Here is a 17,935-nt window from a genome sequence, read left to right on the forward strand (position 1 = left end):
GTGTGTGTGTGTGTGTGTGTGTGTGTGTGTGTGTGTGTGTGTGTGTGTGTGTGTGTGTGTGTGTGTGTGTTAGAAATGCTTATCATAAGCAATGACTGTTCGATGTGTATGTTTGGCACATTTTGTCCTTGCGTTATGTTACCACTTGATTAGCTCCCTTTTTACACTCGCAGGGTGTGTAATGTATGTCTATACGGTAGTGTGAAACAGTCAGAGGAGGAAGTATTCTTAAAAGGGGAGAAAAAAAACAGTTTTAACATCAACTTATTATTATGAAGTAAATGCTGATTGCACAATGTAATGGCTATAGAACTTTAGATTGGTTGGTTACCTCTAGACTTTGCATTCAGTATGCCGTTCTGCCTGTCCAGGTACAATCTCACGGGAAATTAAGGCTTGATTTGAGCACAAAGGAAGTACATCAACCATTGCACAACCAAAGCCATATTAGGATAATACTTTCATTTTCCCTCGTAACTAGGTAGCTAACCCAAAAGAGTCCCAATGTAAGGCCTCCTATGTGAGTTGCTCAGTGGAGTGGTGCATTAAGCCCTAAATGGAGCGACTGTAGCTTTAATTGTAACTGTATCTGGGCCCATATAGGATGCGACGTGCACTTTATTTTTCCTTAGGCCCCGCCTCCAATCTCCCGTTTTCGGCTGGGAAATGGGAAATGGGAAAAAGTATGTTTTGGGCCCAAATGACGTCACGGACTAGAACGTAAACGGGTAACGCATAACGGTTCCGTTTGGCCACTACTTACATTTGCATAAACAGCTAGCGTTCTTCCTGGGGGTTTGGGAACAACCTGTATAAGTATGGTAAACAAAATGCAGCGTGTCCTGTCCAGGGTCACAAGCTATTATTCAATGATAGCACTAGTAGCTATTACAGTTGACATCATCGTACATAGATGACGCCATGACCTCCTCATTTGTTATCAGTTGAAAAGATGTCTATTACCCCTTTAAAGATGCCCTTGCACACACATTTAAAAATCTAGAATATGAATAAATGACTCACACCCTGCCATACACCATTCAATAATGAATCTCTTCCTTCTTCCTCAATGGCTAAATATAGCAGCATGACAGAGTTAAAAGCAAGGCAGGAATCAGGGAGAGGGAGAAGGAGAGGCAGAAAGAGATGTTGATCTCTCTCCGTTCTCCCACCCTTCATCTTTCTAGTGTTTTCTTTGTCCTCAGTCTCTCTCTCTTTTGCCTCCCTGGTGTTTCTCGCTCTACCCGTGGTTCTGCATATGCTTGCTTTTTATTATCCGTCTAGGTGTGAGTGTTTGCGTGTGTGTGCACTTTAAAGGGGACTGTAGCAGGTCGTAAATAGAGATGTCTCCCCAAAAAAAGGCCCACAAAGTACACCGGCGAAGACATATGACGCACACGTACATTCGGTCACTTCCACTGGCCTTTCATTCACCTTGTCCATCACAGCTCCATACAGTCTTCATATTAACTCTGTCTTCTGTCGTCTCTATTCCTCAGTAAAGCCCCTGCCTGTTTCTCACAGATATGTTTCTCTCTGTTAAGCCTTCTCTCTCTTCTTCCCCATACCTCTCTGCTCTTATTTCCCCCGTCTCCTCTTACATTCTTCTTTCTCTTTCTCATTTTTCTTCCTCTCAGCTCTTTTCCGCCTTGTGTCCCCGCCGCTTTCTTGCATCTCTCCTCAGTCCACCTTTCTCTCTCGCCGAGTCCGCCCATCAATCATGCCTATCTCTATCATGCCATCTCCATTCATTATCGGATGTGATGCGGTGTCAGCAAACGCACGAGGACAGCAAGAGGCTAGTTGGAAAAGATATGGAGGGCTCAATGCAGGAGAGTATAGGAAAGAAAGAAACCTGTCCTGGGGGCACAGACATGATTGAAAAGAGTGAGTGGTTAGGAATAAAGGCGAGAGAAGGAAGAGGGGGGGAAACAACAGTGAGGAAGAGAGAAGGGCAGAGACGAAGAGCGCTGGATGAGGGGTAAAGCGAGAGAATGACGGAGGGGTGTGAGAGTATTGCGGTATTTTCTCCTTCTGAGCGGTGTCGAAAGTAGGTTAGTGGCAGAACACACACACCCACAGAGAGGGAGGGGGGAATAAAAGGAAGAGTGGGTGGGAGGCTATACATCATGCTGTTACATACAGTATGTATGTATGCCACTGTGTGTGTGGTGCTGTATAAAATCCCTGCAGCCCTCACATGCGACCATATATCGACTCCTCAACCATTTCCGCACCTCCACATGAGCATATGTGCCTTTTTCTGTATCCAACTCGTGCCTCACAATTGGAATCCTGAAATCTGGCAAGTACACACATGTATGAAACACACACATGCTGTCCACCTTTCAATTGCCTCCACGGAACTGCCTCTCTCAACCCCATGCACGTGCCATTTTGAAGCACACATTTTCATACATATACTGTACACACACACACACACACACACACACACACACACACACACACACACACACACACACACACACACACACACACACACACACACACACACACACACACACACACACACACACACACACACACACACACACACACACACACACACACACACACACACACAACACTTGACTTCCCTTCACTCCACTTGTCTGCCAAAAGAAGTTCAGACCAGCTGCTACCCTTTGGGAAGGTGCCAGCCTCCCTATTAATAAAACCAAGCATGATAGCACAGGCTTTTGACACTCACTTTCTGTTCCGTTTGTTTCTGTTAAAGCACACTGGTTATTTGTGTACTGTTGTACGTTAATTTGAAAACGTTGTCAAGAACAAGTAAAAAAAAAAAGGGGGTCGTATAAGTGTCAAGAATCTAGCAGAAAAATCATCTTGTGCAAAAAGCGGTGTAGGAATGAGTCATAAACCTGAAGATGAGCTAGTATTTTAGCATCTTGGGTTTCAACGTCAATTTTTGGTCATCGTTCCAAAATAAGGTTTGTGGTTAATGCGGTTAGGCTTGTGAGATGTTTGCATTTTGTCATAAAATACGTCAGTAAACTCCCCACTGGTGAACATCCAATGCTTAACGAGTCCTAAAAGCAGCGGTTCCTAACAAGTGAAAAAATGTGAATACTTAGGGTCATCAACCCTTTAGCTTAGCGGTGTTGACGCACCCGTCATGTAGTTTGTTTAAAAGCAAATGTGTTCTGCCAATTGTAATCATAAATGTGTTCGCCACAGCGCTTCTTTTTTTGCAATATTCCAAAATCCTAGAATACAATATCATTACTTTTTACCTATGGAGCCCCTTCCATGCCAACTTCCAGGTCGGCCTACAACAATGAGTCATCCCTGCACCACTCTATTTGTTTACGGTATAAAGTTAGACCTCATAACAAAATCCTTTTTACAAATCAAATATAATGTATGATGTTCTGTTGCTTGAGAAGGTTTGGTGTTGCTTTTGAGAAAAGGACCAAAAAGGAGAGTAAAATAGGACAAAGTTGATCTAATAACTTTACAGCCACTCCTTCTTATCAGTTTTTTTAAATCCCTCACTCCCTTCCCCTCCCCTCCCCTCCCCTCCCGTCCCTCTCTCCCTCTCTGTCCTGTTACATTATGCAGCAGAGCGCTGGCGGAACAGCTCAAATGATTACTTCATTTTCTTGTCACTTTTCCCTCAGAAGCACTGATTTGATAACATTAATGGGATTAAGCACTGTGGTTGAGACCCATCTCATTATTTTCGATAATCAGCAGCCATAGGAGATAACAGTTGAAGCGCCTCGTTCCCACATCGTACATTTTAAGCAGAAGAGCAGTTCAAAGTTCACATGTATCAACGTTTTCATGCAAAATACGAGCGGATATAAGTTACTCTTTACCAGCTTTAGTCAAGGAATCCTAATATCCACGATACTTAAAATGGACTCTACATTTTAAGCAGCACTTGCAAAAATGATTTCACATGAATTCATCCCAAAATGAGGAATTAACTTTGCTTCTGCCTCCCTACAGTATTCTCATTTGGCAGTGGAGGCCGTCCAAAGCAAAGAAAATGGCCTCCACTCAAAAGCATAGTCACATGGGACAATACTCCAAAACAAAAACCTTTGATTTTTGCTGTTGCATCAAACATTAAAGTATGTAACCATGATTAGAACACCGTCTGACATGAAACCCAAACCATACCCATGCCTCAGTGTTACATAATAAGGAATGATTCTACAGTTTTCCCACTTTGGCACCATGTTGGACTGCGTTGCCAAACAAATGGGGGTTGCCCGAAGGCCAGTTTAGCCCCTCTTGGCCTCTTTCAGTCTGATTTAGCATCCATCAGTGTGTATGGTCTTTACAGTCGCCCACTTCTCCTGCCTGTTTATTCCATAAGGCATATGTTGCGTCTCTATCTCACCCCTGCCACTGCCTCTCCCTCACCACCCACATAACGCTGAGTTGTCACTTTGTACAAGATGCTGACGGCAGTGTGTGCGTTGTGGGCTGTGTGCAGCTTACAGATCAGTGTAGCATGTGTTGTTTATTTTTTTAACATGAGCTGTACCTTCAGGAAGGCAGCAGGTGTGTTAGCTTGAATGCGTTATTATACCCGACGTCACTTGCTCTTTCCCTGCCAACGTGTGTGTGTGAGTGTGTGTGTGCCAGCACGCCCTGCAGGTGTGAGTGCAGGTTTTCCAGCAGGGTTTGTCTAGTAACAGCCGCAGCACGTGACTAAAGAACACAGGCATGAAAAATCAATCCATCACAGACTCTATCCCTCTCTCTATTCCCCCCCCCCCCCCCCCCCCACGTATCCCAAACCCAAAAATAGCCATCCCTCCACGTCACCGCACCCCACACACACACACACAGAAACATACACATTCTCAAACACACACACACACACATCCAAACTAGCCAGCTACTGAAACTGAATTATTCAACAGAGCCAAAATGCACAGCTAAGAGAAAAAGGGAATGAGAAAAATGCAGAGAGAAGGGAGAGATGGAGACAGACGTATGAGAAAAAAATACATCTTCTATTCAATGTGCATACGGGTAAAGAAGTAAATGCAACATGTGTATTTATTATATTCTCTATTAGGTCTTGCAATATAATTCGACCAATAATGACTAAGAAAACTAATTTCTGGCACCATTACCACTGCCTGTCAGTTTTTTTTTACTGCATTATAAACAAGCGAACAGCAATACCAACGTTTCTATTGTGATTTATACCGTATTTGCAACACAGCAGCATGTTTCAATATTGATTTTGCTTCCATTTCTCAATTGCCATATATGTTACAAGGGCACCCATCTGCAGTATATCAAAAAACAGCCAGCGCGATGCATTCGTCAGATTTCAAAGATCAATTTACAATCTGGGAACAGTGGAGCTTGTTCTTTCCAGTTGATGCTGGTGAACAGTTCCTCCCCATAAGAAGCTTCATTGCACTTCCACTCGCTTTACATCAATCTATATAAATAGGGTAACGTTAGCAGTAAACTGTGATGAGATTGTCTCAGAGATATTCCGCTCTCCATTGGTCATAATACACAAATAAAGATTCACACGTCAAGAGAAAGGAAGACAGAGAGGGAAATGTAGATGCCTCACCCCCTATAACGACCTCAGTGTTCCTCCACCTCTATGTAAGAACACTGTGGGAGGACAGACAGATATATTTCTGTACAGTACACACACACAAGCACAAAGACACACACACACACACACACACACACACACACATCCAGACAAGGTAAAAGTAAAACAATGCTTTGCCGACACAACGTTAAGATATAAAAAATGAATATGTTGGCCGTTAAAAGGAAGACGGGATAACTGTGAATTTATTTTCTTTTGTCTTTTTTGTATTAATTATTTCAATTCCTATATTCTTAAAAATACTGATCAGGTTCATTATTGGTATACACATGAGTCTTTGGTGCTCCGATCACAAGTGGACGGCTCTAAGGACGTCACTTCACACTTGGAATAAGAATAAGGCTCGACCTTTGTCTTGAGTGTGCGACCTCAGCTCAGACCCCGCTATATGTTAATCAACATGGACATTGTTTCTAGTTTCTGTTCATTGCAGGGGACAAAAACACTCTTACATCACCATTACTTAGACAATAGCTTACAAAACACAATATGTAGTCCTTTGGTATCTCTAATATAAGACATATTTGTATATAACAGGAAACAATTTGTCGAGAGTTACTGTCACTGTCAAGACAGAAATGGGCGCTTATTTTCTTATCTCCTGAAATCAAAGAAGCTTAGTAGAATCCAGCCATTATTCCTTTCATTTTGTACACCTGTGCTTTTCCTACTGTGACGAGTCAGAATACCTTTTGTGATAAAGGCCTATTAAAAATACATACCGCACATAATGAGAAAAATACAATATATCGTCCAAGTGTAAAAAAAAAAGGAGGAAAAGCAATCGAAACAGATCAGGCTTTCTTATAAGCTGTACATTGTTTCTAGTTCTGCGAGTGTGTGTGTGTGTGTGTGTGTGTGTGTGTGTGTGTGTGTGTGTGTGTGTGTGTGTGTGTGTGTGTGTGTGTGTGTGTGTGTGTGTGTGTGTGTGTGTGTGTGTGTGTGTGTGTGTGTGTGTGTGTGTGTGTGTGTGTGTGTGTGTGTGTGTGTGTGTGTGTGTGTGTGTGTGTGTGTGTGCTCATGAAAACCCCAGTGTCGAGTCGGCCCCTGAGGGACGCAGGATACAGATCAATTCACACATTTATTACCAGTCAAAGGGGTATGAGGTAGGCAGATTGAGGCCACACACACACACACACACACACACACACACACACACACACACACACACACACACACACACACACACACACACACACAATTGCCAACCATGATGAGCGAACTAAACAAAACAAGACTTGCATCTGTCAGGATGTTCTGCAAAGCACCCTCCAAACTTCAAAACGAATGTTTTAAATTAGCAACCCGAAAGGCGGAGTCGGGCGATCAGAGGGATGACGAGAGGCAGTGGGGGCGAGGGGAGTGGAGAGAAACAAGAAGTAAAGATGGATAAGCTTTGGGCAAATCACTGAAAGTACAGGTAGTGAATCATGAGACAAGAGGACAACACTTCATTCCTCTGAGTCAAAGAGAGAGGGGAGTTCAAGTAGAATGAGGGGGAAAGTGTGTTTGTGACACTGGCAAAAACTCCACTGCGAGTTTAGGGTTGTTATTGCGGTCAATGCATCGTCCGGGCAGTCTAAGTGACAAAAACAAGTTTGTGCTCCGGCCGTACTGTAGCTAGCCAACCCTGAGTGCATGACTCTGCAGCGCTTTGTGTTAAATGATTTATATGCAGACAGGCAGTTTGACTCTTTATGGTTTCTCATTAGTCTACCCCTCTCTATAATGTTTCTGTCTTCCCCCCCCCCCCGTCTTCTCTTTAATTCCATCACTCCCTAGTCCATCTCCCTGTTCTTTCTCACTATCGGGCTGCACATTAGAAGCAGAGCAGGAACCGATTTTTACATCATCTCTCTTTCTCACCCTTTCCCCCCCTCCTACTCCCTCTCCTAGAAAAGCTCATTTTATCCCAGAGAACTATACCCTTCACTTACTGCATTTAACACGTTGCCCAACATCTGAGAAAAATGTTTTAACGGTTTGGCCACAAAAAAGCACAAACACACACATACTGTTTGCTTCATGGTTATGCTGTATATTATTTCCAAAGAGCAACGTCAGAGCAACGTCAGAGCAACGTTTGAGCAACGTCAGAGCAACGTTAGAGCGCGATGGAGAAAAGAAAGGGGGCGGTGTAATTCTACTGAGAAGTGCTCTTTTTAAGCAGTTTGTGTTACATAGGCAGCCTTGTGCGAAAGATAGAGATACTATAAGAGTGCATGTGCTTGTGTGCTTGTGTGCACATGGTTTTTCAATTTAAGAGAGAAAATAAGTGACAAAAGAATGACTGACCCAGAGACTAAGCAATGAGACTTGTTAGCAAATGAATAAACACATTTTCAAACATAGACACTCAGACACACTCAGACACACTCAGACACACACACACACACACACACACACACACACACACACACACACACACACACACACACACACACACACACACACACACACACACACACACACACACACACACACACACACACACACACACACACACACACACACACACATACACTAAGCTGACGTTAAGTCTGTGTAGTTATCAGCTGACAGTTGCAAGCTGGAGAAAGGCCAATACATAATTTAGATTCTGCAGTGAACGTAGATCACTGACTCTCCACATCCACCCAAAATCACCAAGGTCTCTCTAGCTCTGTTCCTGGGTGTGTCTCACTTTCTTCCCGTCTGTCTCTCTTAATCACTTTTACAGTATACTGAGGCTATGTATATCTGTGGACCTGAATCACATTATTGTAAAGGAAGTGAGAAACCTCTGTATTATGTGGTGCCCTGCTCAGGTTCACACTACGAATGTGAAACAACAACCGAAAATGACTTACAACTGAAACACATTTTAGTACTCCCCGGGCAATTTGTGGACACAATCTGTAATTAACGCAACAATCGTTACACAAACCTGCACGTCAGGAAGTGTAGGAAAGCTCAGTCAATCTAAACGTACTTACACTCAAATACAAGAAATATATGATTCAAACATCTGCAGATATTATATACTTAAAGGTCCCATGTCATGCTTTTCCGGTTATTACCCATCCCCTTGTGTGTTATGAAGGTTTTTATGCATGTAAACGGTCTGCAGAGTCAAAACCCTCAAAGTACACCCTGTAGCGAGTAAAACTCTAACACAGAAAATACCTGCCCAAATCGTTGGAGATACGTCACTGTCCATTGATTATTCTGGGTACCGCATGATGTCATGCGTTACCCGGAACCAAATGGACCAATCCGTGGAGCCGTTACGTTACGTCCGCGGAGCCGTTACGTTAAGCCCCCGCTGATTGCTCCAAATTGACCAATCCACGGACTTCCTCACACACACACACTCAGTGCATGCAGCTCTGCTGATCTCTCCTCCCTGGCTGCAGGCTGATAACAGACAGTTGGGATCGCGGCGAAATTCTCTCTGCAGACCCATTCTCACAGCGTTTATCAACCTTTTTCTTACTCAATATCAAGCCACACTTATTGTTTTTACTTCGGCTGTGACTTTGTGTGTGCTCAGGATGAGTTTGGCTGTGTTTGGCTGTCGCTAAACAAGGAAACCACACCTCCACGGAGCTCAGCGCGATTCACAACGTCCCGACCAATCAGAGCACACTGTGCTCACAGGGAGGGTGGGGGCTGGAGCTATTGGAGCTACAACAAGCCGTTAAAGGCAGAGAGTGAAATTCAGTGAATACACGTAGTTTACAGAGATGCTGTATGAGGAACCAAAGTGATTTTGGAAAATTGCACAATATAAATCTATTCTAGTAGACCTCAACAATGGAATTATGATCAGTGGAAATGGCCATGACATGGGACCTTTAAGGAATCACATCTGGAGACCAGTCTGCTAACAAGTGTGTTTTATCAAATGTATTTTATATTAAATGGGCCCTATTGTGCTTTTGGGGTTTCCTCATTCCTGTAGTGTGTTATATAGGTTTGTGTGCATGTAAATGGTATGCAAAGACTAAAATCCCAAAGTTCACGCCAGAGGGAGTTTCTCTTATAGGGTGAACAGAGTTGATGCAGCACAATAAGTATGAGAAAAATAAATACATTTTGGAACATTAAAGCATAGTAGAGAGACATAATACAAATGTATATGAACCTGAAAAAGGAGCATAATAGGGCCAAGTTAAAGACACAGAAGGGGGGTTAACTACTCAGTGAAACAGCTGAGATGAAACATTGAATAGTCATTTGATTTATCATTGACTCTGGGTCGTATGGATCTGATAGAGACCTTAGCCATGAAGGCACATGACTCACTCAGCACACACACCACAACCATATAAAAAACACTCATTTTGACAGCTTATATATATTGCTGATCATTGGTTATATAATACAATGGTTTATCTCATTTAACATTTTATGATTAGGGAAGTGTGGTTATTTAGGAAACCCATTTCTTGTATTATATTATTTCTTATTGAGCTCATAACTATAGATAGCTCGAACATTATCGACTTCCTCTCCAATTACACAGCACAGGAAACACACTTAAGTGAACGCTGATGACGCAGGCAACACCGTATGGTGTGTGTATTCCATGAGTTTTGGGATGAATATTAGAGGGTTTGTTTATGTGGGTTCATGCTTGCAGGTGAAAAAATGTGTGTTCTGCAGATGGGCATATTTTGAATTTAGCTGCCATCTCATACAAATCTACACAGAAACAAACATAGAAAACCATATGCAGGGCTTCATGGATTACATTTACTCCTGGTATGGATTTGAAAAGGTCAAATAGACATTCAGGGTCAAAGGTCAGTGGAGCCGCCAATGGGGAATTTATTTCTAATGTCAGATAGGATCCAGTTTCAACTTTCCCTCAGCACGCAACATGATATGTTACTGCTGAGCACATGATAAGGACACTAGCACAAATACAATTCTTGTTTTACTACACTATTATGTGCAATAGTTCTGGGGCATGAATTTGCGGGTGATTTGATATTATGGTCCACTCTCTCACAAAACAACAATTAAATGGGATTCAATATCAAACAATATGGCTGTTATGTAAATGTCCAAATCCATAAGATAACATGCACATAATTATATGCTACAGGATAACACATTATGCTAAATACCGTAACATTGAGTGATAAACTGAATAACTTGAGGCTTGTCCTTTTTAAGGAAAATGTTGCAGGTTGGGTGTTATTTTAGTAACCTGAGTTCCAGCGTCAGTAAGTTAGTTTGCAATTTTCAGTAGTTACGTCCTTTTAAATAAAGCGACATGGCCTCATTTACGTCTTTTAACTGGAATAAGTTAGCTTTTAGTTTATTTTGGAAGTGGACCTAGATGCTAACGTTAGCTGTAGGCTACTCACTGCTCATTGACTGCTCCTGCCAAAAGCATTACCGAAAGCTGCCTTGTTTTTCGGAATAAAGACGTTTCGAGGCAGGTGGGGTATTTCATAGTACGTCAGGTAGCAGTCACTCACGTGCTCACACGGACTGAAGACGTTACTTGTGGACGGAAGCACGCAAAGAGATGTAGGCTACCGTAAATTAACAAAAGGTGGTTGTAGTGTTGCGGATAAAAAAAAATAACATCCAGGGCTATGATTAAGGATGAATATAATTACATTGTATGAAAGTACCTTTATTCTAATGCATGCAAACATTCTAAGGTTGGATAACCACTATGCTCTTTTTGTGTAGTTCAGTTTGTAAGTATACATCCAGTTATTTATTATATTCGACCACAAGACACTATTTGCCTACCACTGCTTCCCAATAAGAAAATGTCACAGTAGCACCCTGAACTCTGTAATTCTAATTAAACAACCAAATATCCGTATATTGTATCTAAATGTGGATGTTAGAGAATGGTTATTTATATGGTACTCCCATGGGTCCAGACTGTTCACAAATAAATAAAGCCGCGGGTCATAATTCTGCTGAATAGTGAATCCACTGAGACTTATGCATCTGTTGAATCAAAACATTGCTTTAATGACTATTCAGTGAAACATCGGTCAGTTAAATGAAATGCACTTCTGTTGGCTGCAGGTTCTAATGAATGAATCCTCCTAAGCATTTTAATAAACTATAGCCTACCAATCATATTTCTGCCCTTTTCTACATTGCATTACATTAATATTTACATTAACCTGCAATGAGTGGTCGGAGAAGGACATTGAATAAGGGTACCATATTCAGAAGGTTACTTTTGGGTCCACTAATGTTCAATATTTGCCAGTACCCTGCTTTTTTATTGTTTCTGCGACATGACAGCATATAAAGTATATCATTTATTTATGCCGATGCATTATCTGTGGTGGGGACATTTCAATGGTGGATTTCAGAGGGCTACTCTTTTACTCCAAAATGAAAAAAGGGTGGTTAAAATAGATAAAGGGCTTTTGGTTGAGGTTAATATAACCAATCGATTGGAAAATCTACTGTCACTCAATCTAGTATACATTTTCTGGCAATTATATGGATGTGCAGAATATCAAATCACATCACAGTGTCCACGGTGAGGTCTGGTGTTACCTGAAATGAACCTATGATTGTTAGGGGAATTATCACCTTCTGCAGAGTGAGGACTACCTCAAGTGTGTCAAGCTTTTAGCACATTAGATAATTTAGTTGAACCTAATCCATTCAACAGGCAATTAAACAGGAATCAGCCAGATATAACTCAATCCTTAACATAAAATTGGGTGATTTAATACAGTGTTTTTAATGAGACTTTTACTGGAAGAGTTTCAAAGGATGCTGTGGGTTTTTGTCTTTGGAATATCGATTGAAGTAGGTTATGAAAAATCTCAAAATTATTTTGTTCCCTATAGCCTCAGCTTGGTTAGATTCCCCACATTAGGCCACACAATAACGTCAACTGTATCTCAAACGTACTCAAGATTGCCCACAACAGACAAGGTTACACAGAGAATGGACAGTGTAATGTGAATGAATTCTCTGGTAAAGGGGATAACATGCTGTTCAAGCCACACCACGCAATTTATTACAATCCTATAAACAACAACACCACAATGCACAGCTTCAGAAATTACAGATAAATTGAATCAATAACACCCTGACACAATCTCAGCAAATATTGAACATTATAAGCCTCACAAAGGGAGGAGTTATTGCCGAGCTATTGTGTTGGATTACATTAGATCAAACTGGTGTTCATGTTTTTTCTTCAAACACCGCTGGTGTTGAGACTATATCTGAAAGACGTTTATTATCACGAATGGATACAAAAGAGGAACTTCAGAAAAATCTATAATCTGAAACCCTCCTCTAGACCAATCCTTGTGTCAAGCAAATAGAATAAAACATGTGTCAAATGCACCAAGGATTCTTATGTCTTGTAATCAACAGTTTAACACATTCAGCTGAAGACTTGTGATATGCGATTAACCTAACAATTGTATTCATTTTACAGCTTTGCACTGTACAACATATTTATTTTGTACTTCTGTTCATGCTCACACTTATTCCTTACATAAAGAAGTTAATGTATTTACTTTATTCTTTGGCCTTCCTGCCTTCCCTAGACCTGTCATCAAAGGGCTATGGACATTCGCTATGCTGCCAAATATACAAATGGGGAAAAAGTAAAAGTATTGAGTGGGATCAGCTATATGACAGTTTGTGCAGTGAGGCATGTCATTTCTTTCCCAACAGACCACCTGTCATAGTAGGAAAGGCACAGGTGTTACTAATAACATGAACAATGGCACAGTGTTATTCATGTGTCGCCGAAAGCTGTGACATTGTGACAGTGAGTCAGCCTGCACATTACCAAGAACCAGAAATTGGAATTCAGCCATCATTGTTTTTTATTATTTACAAAGTGGCTTTTCCAACATGTCAAAATGTCCTATTTAAAAAATAGGTAAATTGCAACTTGCCACTCAAAGAAAAGTTGTTTGAACTTTAACCAAACAGCTTGAGCCACTGTAGAAAGTATTTATTTCAAAGGCCAATACAAGAAAATCTATACTTTCCTTTGCATTCCCTAGTGCCTTACATGTTGGATCAAGTTACCAGGAGACCCACCAATTATTTTCACTAATGTTATTCTTTCTCTATTTTGTTATTAGCACAGTCAAGGTGGAAATCATTGCAACAGTCTCAAGAGTTTTATCAAGATAAAAACACTTTTAGTGCTGAAACACATCCTGACTAATAACCAAAGTAACACGCAAATCCCCAAATGTTTTGCCAAAAAGTAAGTAATCAATCCTATGAGAACATTATACAAATTACTACTTTCATTCAAAATAAATGTACTACTTTGAGACTCCAGTTAGAGTTATTAAATCTGTATTTTGTAAAGGTACTCTATGAAAATACAGATTTTCTGAACACACACTCTCCCTCACTAACAAACACATCTGTCATTTAAATGGTGAATAGACATGATTCAGAGGCACTATAAGTAGCTCCTGCATTTTACCAGAGCAGCCCAATTAGTGTGTTATGTCACGGCTCAAGCATCAGCATGGATCAATACAATCATTACTTCAATTTCCCCTCTTGTCATTAACACTCACACAGAAACTTACTTCCGCAGTTGCATGCACTCACACAGACATACACAAATCCTGCAAATGGAAATGCTTAAATCAGTTTCTATTTTCTCCCCCCCCGAATGGTGCAATACGTGCTGGTTTTCATGAAAGATGGAAAAACAAGGAATTGCTTGAAATGTAACGCTGTCACGCTTAGCGGTTGTAGTACACATGCACACGCACGCACAGTTTGAAATGGTGGCACATTCATATAGTGACACCTGCAGCTTGTGTGATTAAGAGGTGGCTCAAAAGTGGGGGACAAATTAAATATTGTGTCAATGCACAAGTTAATATCCAACCATACTCACACTCATATGCCTGACCCTCTCTCCTTCTCTCCCTCTCTCTCTCTCTCTCTCTCTCTCTCTCTCTCTCTCAAACACACACACACACACACACACACACACACACACACACACACACACACACACACACACACACACACACACACACACACAGACACACACACCATATCTTGAAAGACACCTGTATCATGCTGATATGGCAGCGGTTATGTGCATCACTGCAAGGAAGGACACACACACACACACACACACACACACACACACACACACACACACACACACACACACACACACAAACAAACAAACACACACCATCATTGTGGATGCTTATTTGTATCTCTCTCCCACCTTTCCTTCTTTCCTCCCCTCCCCCTCTCTCTCCTGCTTCTCTATAGCAGCGCTAGGCCTTTACTGCACATGCTGACATCAGCAACAAGCAGCGCCCCCTACACCCCTCCGCTTCCCACCCCCTAAAAACCACTACCACCACCACCACCACACACGCAACACACACACAGGAAGTGTATATCAAGCAGTTCCCTCGCGACTGTGACGTGAAATTACTAACAAATGTGATTGATGGTGATCAACAGCCTCGTAAAAGAGGCCGCTGGTTAAATTATAACTATAAATTACACTTCCAGCTTTCCATCTGTCACCTTCTGTAACATATCTCACAAAGGCTTGCATTGATGTATTTACACCTTTGTTATGATGACTTTAACTCATGGCATAAGAAAACATGTGAATCATCCAATCAGACACTGTCTGCACATATACCTGATCCTCCAGCAGGGCCTACATTACCAGCTTTTACTCACTGTACCAGGTAAAGGATATGGCCATTCGGTGATCTTTTTGGCGTATTTTCTGACGAAGTTATCCTCACTGAAAATGAATAGCGAGCGGTTGACAGTGAAACAGTTCTGGCGCACGGGGATGGGGTTATAGAGGGCCATAGTCCGGGCTCTCTGCGCCATAGACTGCTTGTACACTCTCTGGACCCCGGGCCCTCCGGGTGCACCGTGGCCATGGCCGTGTCCGTGTCCATGAACGTGTCCGTGGGGTCCTCCTTGCCTGCTACCACCGCGGCCACCCTGGCCCCCTCCGCCGGGCCCTCCGCCATACCTGGCCGGTACCTCATCTCCAAACCGCGCCATTCTCTGGACACCGAAATCCAATCTTCACGAAGCAGCGGAGAAGGAGACCAATGCTCAGCTGTGCAGCCACACAACATTACATCCCATCTGGATCGGAACGTCTCATATGCACAACGGGTTGTCTTTTTGGTCTAATGCTGAACACCTGCACCCGGCGAGCAGTTATATGATGCTTTTAGCAGACGAGGACGCCCATGTACTTTCTCCTTCTCGGTGCGTCTCTGCCAACGGCCAATTGTGGGTGTGAGGAAATGAAATGTGCGGTCGTTTGGCTGACTCGTTGCACTGTGGGGTAGTGCTGTGGGGTGTCTCAGTCTAAGTCGGTTCTTATGTCCGTATGAAGCAGGATTCGCCCCCAACATGGAATCATGGGGAGAATGTAGCGACTTAACATGAATGTTTCATGTTCTCCATGGTTCATGCCTGTATCAGAGCGCACCGCAGCCTCCTGCACCTTTCTGGACGATTTATTCCTTTACTCTCATAACAGCGTGTAATCGAAATGTAAACGCCTTTAATATCACACAGGCCTCAATAAATCTGATTTCGAATATAAATCTGAAAATAATTAACAGCCTAGAGCTACGGCCGTCACTAGCGTCCAACTTGGCATTTTGGAAACAGAGACTTAAAAGGCATCGAAAAGGGAAAAAGCAACTATTATTTATTTAATTAAAACATCCGCAATGTTTGGCACAATGTGGCAATAATGGGGCTCCCGCCACCTTACAGTTGTTTTACTAGTGCGCTCTGACAAGCCTTGATACCAGGATATTGTGACAGTTGTTATTAATGCGTATTATTCAGACTAGACAATCTCGAGGAGAAAGGTGAAAGAAAAATACCGTTTTCCTTTGAAATATCAGTGTCATTGTTGTCGAGCGTTGAAGATCAAATAATGTTCTCAAACGAATTCAATAACATCCTCCTTCGTTGCATCCATCATCTTCTCTCCGTCACCTGCGCGGCCATCCAGAAGCTGAGAAAGGGACACACGGACCGCGTCGTCAAAGACAAGGGTATGCCGGCCGCTTCTTCGCCGTCTTACACCCTCTCATGATCTTGGTTTGGCTGTTCGAAGTGCAGTAGTGCCGAGAAAGTCCCTCACCATCCCCGCCCCGAAAAGTCTACCTTCGTCCGCACTGATAAGCCCAAATGTCCTGGCAGAGCGTCCTTTCTCTCTCTCTCATTGGAGTATGGGTAGAGCGTTCCTCACGGCCTCCTCGCTCGTCGTCCAGCAGCCCCAAGGGGAGGAGGAGGAGGGACAGACGGACGGACGGATAGATGGATCGGTGAATGGATTAAGAAAAAAAATGAAAAGGGAGGGGACCGGCTGTTTTTTTGGAATTATAGCCGGTGTCTGCCTATAAATCAAATAAGTCGCACCGCACACGAAATCGTTGTCTCTCAGTGTGTGTGAACTATAATGTGAGCCTGCTCGGTTCTGCAGCCGCAGCACATGATGCACGCAGCCTGTCCAACTTGCAGACGTATGTCACGCAGGGAGGCATCGACATAGCCTGTTTATTTTAAGGTTCTTCAGGCTGCAGCCCTGACCAGTTGGACGGTACCTCTCAAGCAGCCCAACTCCATATGTAGTATCTCAGATAATGCGTAAAAGAGCCTGTTGGCGTAGAAAGTGAGGTGACAGCTAGGTGTTTCTCATTTCCGTCCACCTCTGTATGGATACTTCATAAAGACCTAATAAGAAGGCTCATTATAGCCAGATGCGCGTGTGACAGAGAGGAGGGGTGTTGGCATCATGCAGCTTGTGCAAAGATACAGCTGCAACCAAAGCTCACAATGACTGCGCGCACACGGGCGCGTGAGAGAGACTACATGCGCGTCTAAGTGTGCGCGCGTGAGTCTGCGTGTGTTTGTTAGGGAAGGTGGAGGGGGAGGCTATTCTTAGCAACAGACATTTGGAAATTAATGGACGAAGAGAGCTCTCTCCTCCCTCCCTCCCCCGAAACCAAGTCGAGGATGTTCTTCACTGACTCTCCTCTCCTCTCCTTTCCTTTCCTTTCCTTTCCTTTCCTTTCCTTTCCTTTCCTTTCCTTTCATTTCCTCTCCTCTCCTCTCCTCTCCTCTCCTCTCCTCTCCTCTCTTCTGGGCCTTTCTCATGGCTTCAAAACACGGGAGCCAAGGTGCGACAATATGTGTTATAGGTACAAATATTGTCAATGACATAACAAAGACAAAGTGAAGGGACAATGCCGATATATTATAAGATCTGCGATCCCTTTAAGACAAGTTTTTCCCCCCAAAGAAATTCAATACACT

At 42.7% G+C, this 17,935-nt stretch overlaps 1 protein-coding gene across 12 annotated transcripts in view; it reads right to left on the reverse strand.

Annotated features, from left to right (window-relative positions):
- cacna1aa (calcium channel, voltage-dependent, P/Q type, alpha 1A subunit, a) overlaps positions 1–17,221 on the reverse strand; it is a 90,072-nt gene extending 72,851 nt beyond the window's left edge. For 4 of the 12 annotated variants that reach the window (XM_079641713.1, XM_079641712.1, XM_079641707.1 and 1 more), the window contains exon 1: positions 15,333–17,188. In XM_079641713.1, coding sequence (XP_079497839.1) covers positions 15,333–15,652 — 320 coding nt within the window. In that variant the 5' untranslated portion in view covers positions 15,653–17,188. Of the gene's footprint in view, positions 1–15,332 lie in introns of all 12 variants that reach the window. The other 8 variants (XM_079641705.1, XM_079641708.1, XM_079641703.1 and 5 more) reach the window with 5 other exon arrangements.
- Positions 17,222–17,935: the final 714 nt, after the last annotated feature.

Source organism: Notothenia rossii (genome assembly GCF_949606895.1).
Source record: "Notothenia rossii genome assembly, chromosome: 8".
NCBI lineage: Eukaryota > Metazoa > Chordata > Actinopteri > Perciformes > Nototheniidae > Notothenia > Notothenia rossii.